Genomic DNA, 7,001 nt, shown 5'->3' on the forward strand with positions numbered 1-7,001 from the left:
TCTACTCTAACTGTAATGTGTACCACTGTGGTACATGCATTTACATTCAACCTCTTATGTACATGTACACAATATGTAATCAGATGGTCAGTGGTAGTTGAGTTTAAAATGTTTCATTATATTCTACAGTTGTCTCTCAGGGCTGGACGTGGGTAAGTGGTTAGTGTGCTGTACTGTGAATGAATTCAAGAGTCCGTGGTTCACTAGTGAAAAATTGTGCTCTACTCTTTGAGGCTGTGGGTGCATTATAAGAGTGACAATCAAATCCAACTATTCAATTAGAGTACTGTTGACTATGTTTTTCCTGCAGTCTATCAGTTCAAAATTAGGGATGGCTAACACAAATATCCCTTGTGTAGTTTTGCCAAAATATCTGAAACAAACACTTTTCTCCGAGTTTATCTTCACTGATATAGTAAAATGTTAGTCTAGAATTTGTGGCTATCAAGAATATCAAGGCAATTTCATATTACATTTTAAGAAGCATTATTTTTAAATATATTAGTCTAAATATGTTTTCTTTCAGGCAGATGCTGTCACCATCACTAATCATTTAACACAATGGGTGTCAGCAAAGCTGGAATACAGGTACATGATACTCTGTAAAAGCAGGTTCCTAATGTTGATCCACTTACATTCATTTTAATTTAATGGTACAATAAATAAAGCGTAGAACTACCTTTATATCACAATTAAAAAGATTTTTAACTGTTTGTAACGACAGCAATTTCTTTATGGATAATGTTATATTATTCATAAATAAACAAGAAAATAATGATTATAAACATTGGCAATTGAAAAAATTTTTCTCACTGTTTTATAATAAATATGAATATATTTGAAAAAATAAATTTTCGATAAGGAAAATACATTTTATGTCACTAGAGGTAGTTAACTACTTTTAAACAGTTAAAATTAAAATGTATTCAGTATAGCCGGGATTGGAAAGACTAACTTCAAGTAGCTGGGCTTGTCTCAGCTGTCCCGTGTTATACTTGAATAATTTTACAAAAGAAAAAGGTAGGAATATGAACTACATAGAAATTTTAAGGTAGGGTATATAGTTTGTCTTAAGATCATTCTAAATAAGATCTTTTAAATTTTATTAAAAACATTATTATGCCATTTTTGTTTTAGAAAAGGATGGAGGTTGGGAGTAACTTATAGTAGAATTATTAGGGTGGATTTATTATTTTTACTACTTTAGGAACTATTAAAACTTTTAAGTGTGGAGTTTGGGAAGAACTTTTAGTAGAAATATATTTGGAATGATTTTATTTTATTTCTACTTTTGATATTATTAGAACTTTTAAAGGTAACTGGCTGCAGACAGTGAATGGCAGTGAGAGTTGAGACATTATGGGTATAAGCACTTGACTCCACACCCTTAATTGATTTTCCATGATTGCTAACTAGTTTTTCATCTGCATTTGGATTTTGTCTGATAGATTGGATATCCCCAATGTTTTTGGGAGCTATCACCATAGACAATTTCCCTTATGACTTCAAGATTACAACTGGAAGTTACAATGGACTTTATAAAATATTTTAAATTTTAATATATTAAGTTCATTATTATTTTGCTGATTTTAATTGCCTATTAATAACTAATGTAATTAATATGATAATAGTTTTGAAGCTATTTCTTATGTATATAACAATATTTTTTAATTTCCCTATTTATAACATTATTTATTTGCTCAATTCTTAGGTGGTGGCTCAGTTTTTTGTGTTACACCATCAACACTTTTCATCCCCCCATGTGATTCCAGAATGTTTGATGTTACCTTTGACCCTGTATGTATTTTTTCTTCATATTCATGCTGTTTGTTTTTGAATAATATATTTTGTGATTGAAGGTGTACACTGTATAAATATTGTTAGGATAATGTCTACTTAATCTTTTGATAATTATGCAAGTTAACAAGATTGAAAAATGTTTCTAATGATATAAATATAACAACTTTTTAGAATTCAACAGATTCAACTGCAAGATCCAATGTATGCCTTCTAGGATTGAGAAGAGTTTTTAAACTATGTGTATGAAATGTTAAATAGTAAAACATGATGGTTTCATAGATATGTTTAACTGATTTTCATTATTATGTACAATCCTCACAAGTCACATATTTTTTGATAGATCCTGTCCAGTAGTTGTTTTAATGTATTTGTTATAGTTTGGATTAATTATTTGTGTTAATATATTTCACCCATCTGTAATTGTTTAATATATATGTATTTATACACACACACGAACATTTATCAAAATATTTAATGCTGGAGCAGGCCTCTGTCAACAAAGTGTTCAGCAGTGTACTGGAGTGTTATCTTTCAGCTACTGATGAATTTAATGATGATTCTCACATACTGAATACTTCTTCAGGATATTGTGTGAAAGTGATTGCCTCAGGTAAAAGTATTTAATAGTTTTGTAATTTCACTATTAAAGTGTTATAGAAAATAGGTATTTTTAGCATTAATACTGAAATGTCTTGTTTTCAGTAAGCATTGTTCTGAAATGCCCAGAATTGCAATTATTAGGGTATAGTGTCATATTTTATAAGATTTATATGCTGATTAGAAAATAAAGTATATACTATGTTCTTTCTCATTATTCATCACGTGACCAATAGCAAATGAAGCAAGTGTTGGTGATATAGCTAATAAGAATCATTAAAATGATGCTAAAATTAACCACTTAAATACCAGATATATGTATTTGAATATCATTATTGTTTGCATGCGCAATACATGATGTACATGAGAAGTGTATAAACTCCCTCTTTTTCTTATATACTGGAGATGTGCATATATGTATTATTGTTCACATGTACAATACCATGATGTACATGAGAAGTGTATGAACTCCCTCTTCTTCTTGTATACTGGAGATGTGCATATACATATCGTTGTTTACATGTACAATACATGATGTACATGAGAAGTGTATGAACTCCCTCTTCTTCTTGTATACTGGAGATGTGCATATACATATCGTTGTTTACATGTACAATACATGATGTACATGAGAAGTGTATGAACTCCCTCTTCTTCTTATATGCTGGAGATGTGCATATATGTATCATTGTTCACATGTACAATACCATGACGTACATGTGAAGTTCATGAACCCATTCTTCTTACATACCATAAAATGTGTATATGCATATCATTGTTTTGTAAGTGAACACTATCATGAAATACATGAGCAGTTCAAGAATGCTCTTCTTTACTTCAATGTAATGAACGAGTTATTGCTAATTATTGCCATACACAATCGTTTTCTATTAAAGAAATGTCTAAGAAAGGCTACATGATCTATTTTTATTAAGTTACAAGTACCAGATGTGAGAGCATCATTTTGTTCTCAGTATTGTGGAGAAATCTGAACAATCATTATGTAAGCTACTAAAGTGCTTGTTTTATTACCTAGTTATTTATTCTATTTCCACTGTTTTAATTTAGTTTCTTACATTTCAAGACTACTACTACCAAATAGATACTATGATCTTCATTAGTCATTAGGCTATCTTACCAGTGGTTCTCAGACTTTTTAGATCGTGCCCCTTTCGTCTGTGGTATTTGACACCTCCAACTTCTCCTCCTTGCACACACAAACTTACATATTATACCAGCAAAAAAAAATCCAGTGAACCACTTACTAAATATCAAAAACCTTAGTGCACCACAAGTGCAAACAGATGGGTGTACAAGTATATAATGATGTAAATTTTGTGAGATACTGCTTATCTATTAGTGATAAAAGTGCACCCATTTATTGTACAGAGATATTCCATCTGGGGCTCGATAACCATCTAAAAGTCTAAATGGAAGAGGACTTCATCCAATGATGTGGATATGTGAGCTTAAAATAAAGCATGAGTTAGACACAACTAAATATGTTGACATGCTCACCAGCAATAAGATTTGGTATACTTTGTCAAAAAGTGAGATTGTTTTTTATTTTTTCTCGTGAACCTTCTTGTGCTTCTCCCCCAGGATAGGTTGTTTGTCCCTCAGTTTTAGAACCACTTCTATAATTAGTAAAGCTATTTTGCATTCTCTTCCAAGTGATTCTGTTACACTGACCTGAAAAACAGCACAGTTTTGAACATTGTATCTAAAACGTACGGGAAGTTGAAATATTCTTCATATTTTCTTTTTGATGTACTTGTTAGTCTTTACTTAATTTTTTGAAGGTGTCAGCATTTTCTAGCTATGCAGGACATATAAAAATTAGTGATGAGTGTTTATAAAAATTTATTTTAATTTTTTTGAAATTTTCTGTACTTTGGTAAGGAGTAAGATGCCAAAATAGTTCCACAAGTATCTTTATGAAAATACATATTATTATAAAAATGTTATAAAGTGTTTTATGTTTAAATGTGTAAAAAACATAATTAAGAATAAATCCTGTTTTATTTGATAGCAGAAAGACAACATCTTTGTAGTGTTGAGGGTTTTACTGTTGTAAAAACTGATAAATGTAATTATTAACATTTGTTTATTACAGTCTTTAAAATATTGGTTTACAAAATATACAAGTTGCTGTTTTCAGCTGTTTATGTCATACTTAACAATTTTAGAAAGGATTATGGGGAAAAGATTACTGCCAAGTACAGAATACGTTAAAAAACGTGTGTATGTGAAAAACTGGTTGTAGTTTCAGAGATAATGTTTTTAGTACTTAGTTTTTCTTTCCTCAAAATTATGAGAACATTAACTTTTGTAGTGTCACACAAGTATTCAGTAGTAAGATAACTTATAATCAGATTTATTTTATAAGCTATGTCTGTCTCAAACTCAATTTCCATTATTTAGTGTTATTACAATTTGTCTTGTTTTAGGTCACACATGTTTGAATACAAATGTGATCTCTGAAGGAGGAAATTGCTTAGCTATGCCTAAACATGTAATACTTGAAGTATCATCTTTAAGTCAAGTGTGCTACAGTACTGTACTGCTCATAAACAATTATTCAACAGACCTTTTATTTGAGTGTATTTGTCAAAATGCAAGGTAAGATACTTTCAATGTAAATGTGAGATTTGCTTATGTAGAGCTTAATCCATATACGGTAATTATATGCACAAATAACGTCTTTAGGTGAGAATCTTGCCTGAAGTATTTTGCAACTGTTTCCCTTCTACATAAAGATTCTTACCAATTACTTTAATTATTTCTACCTATTTCATACATTACACACAGAAATATAAACAAGTGTATTTCAAACTGTTCTTTAAGTTATTGAAATACTTATGAACATATGAAGTAGATTTATGGAGTTACAAGGAACATTTCTAGTCATATGATAGTTTTTAAATTCACAGAAATGACAGAAAAGTCACATTCAATGAATCAGAACACTAATTTGATAAACTTGGCTATATAAAAAATGATTGGCTGAAAAATGCCACTCTAATAAGATTTGTTATCACGATTCTATTGATAAACTTAATTTTATAAAGAATATTACCTTTAGCAGGATTTACAAGCATCATTTTATTGATAGGCTTAATTTTATCAAGAACTGCCATTTTTAGTGAGATTTTGCAATTATCGTTGAGTTTATAGGTTCCATTTTATCAGTGATGGCCAATTTGAACAGCTTGGCAACCATTTTTTATATTATTAGGCTTGATTATATAAACAAAAAATATAGAAAAAATTACAAGCATGATAAATAGGCTAAATTAGACCAAGAATGCTAATTTGAGCTTGATTACAAATGTAGTTCTGAAATAACACGTGGACTTTCATTTAACTGTTTGGAACAATATATGGAATGCATGATTTCAGATCAGTTGTTATTTAAGTGTAAGAGGGAAATATATATATTTCAATGATTAAACACACCGTCTATTAATTTGTTCCCATAATTTTGATTGAAAGTCCATTTACAAGGTTTATAAAAGTTTTGTTAATTTGAGGTATGATGAGAAATATTTTACTCTCTATCTGTTTTACATGTCCTTGCAGAAGTATTAAACACAGAGCACCAACAAAATTATAACTGTTCAGCCACTTCATTAGGCTTACAACTTGTCTTGAAAGCTGCTAACAGCATTAGTTAAAGTAGGCTACTTCTAATAAAAATATGAGATGAGAGTCCTGTCTGAACTGAAAACTGTAACTAGGAAAACAGTAATTACAATGAACATTTCGGCTAATTATATTAAAAGAAACAATTTTTAACATGTTTTAAGTTTTTGTGATATTTTTTTATTATTATTTTGCATCTGCCAATTAAGTTAGTTTTAAGCAGAAGACATTATTATTAATGTTTTACAGTGCAACATTGCATGTGTGAAATATTGTAATTAGTTTTTCATGAAATTTAGGTTTAGTATTCATTGCTTACCCCAGACTGGAATAGTACCTGCAGGAAAGCATTATGTTTTGTTAATGAAATCTGGGCCACAGCACTTGAATTTAGAAGGAGAACTACAAGTGAGAGGAGAAGTTAGCATTTCATTTACTGGAAAAGATGTTTACTACAAACAGGTAGACTACAGTCACAACTACTGAAAAATATAGTGTCTATGTGTTTGATTGTTTATAGATTAATCATAAGTAACCCATAAACTTTTATATTTGCAATTTATATTTGATAAATAGTATTTGTTATATATTAGTATAATAACAGTACTTTACTAGTTAGAATTAAAAAGCAAGAAGTGGTTAGTTTGTAAGGCTAGTCTAATAACTAATGTCTAAAGTCATTCTTCTACACTTTTTAGAAATTAGTATCTGATATATGGTTTGTAAGCTTGTACTGTTATATATAACTAGCAGTATTGCCCAGGTTTTCAAAAAAACAAAACTACTCTCTCTGTTTCCCTGTTCCATATTTCTATAGGTACAGAATATTTTGTGAATTTAGGAAAAAAAACATGTTAGGTTTGATTTTTGAAAATAAACTACGAACCTGTTTTACATCAGGTATTCCTTATGAACGATGTTTTTGTTTTTTCTTCACTGGCAAGGATAAATAGGCCCTT

The 7,001-nt window shown here is 29.8% G+C and overlaps 1 protein-coding gene across 1 annotated transcript in view; it reads left to right on the forward strand.

Annotated features, from left to right (window-relative positions):
* The first annotated feature begins 534 nt into the window (after positions 1-534).
* LOC111086546 (cilia- and flagella-associated protein 65-like) overlaps positions 535-7,001 on the forward strand; it is a 47,673-nt gene continuing 41,206 nt past the window's right edge. Inside the window, exons 1-5 of the mRNA XM_022389757.1 lie at positions 535-588; positions 1,712-1,797; positions 2,287-2,410; positions 4,848-5,019; positions 6,342-6,504. Coding sequence (XP_022245465.1) covers positions 1,774-1,797; positions 2,287-2,410; positions 4,848-5,019; positions 6,342-6,504 — 483 coding nt within the window. The 5' untranslated portion in view covers positions 535-588; positions 1,712-1,773. The remainder of the gene's footprint in view (positions 589-1,711; positions 1,798-2,286; positions 2,411-4,847; positions 5,020-6,341; positions 6,505-7,001) is intronic.

This window comes from Limulus polyphemus, unplaced genomic scaffold (genome assembly GCF_000517525.1).
Source record: "Limulus polyphemus unplaced genomic scaffold, Limulus_polyphemus-2.1.2 Scaffold1178, whole genome shotgun sequence".
Taxonomy (NCBI): Eukaryota; Metazoa; Arthropoda; class Merostomata; order Xiphosura; family Limulidae; genus Limulus; species Limulus polyphemus.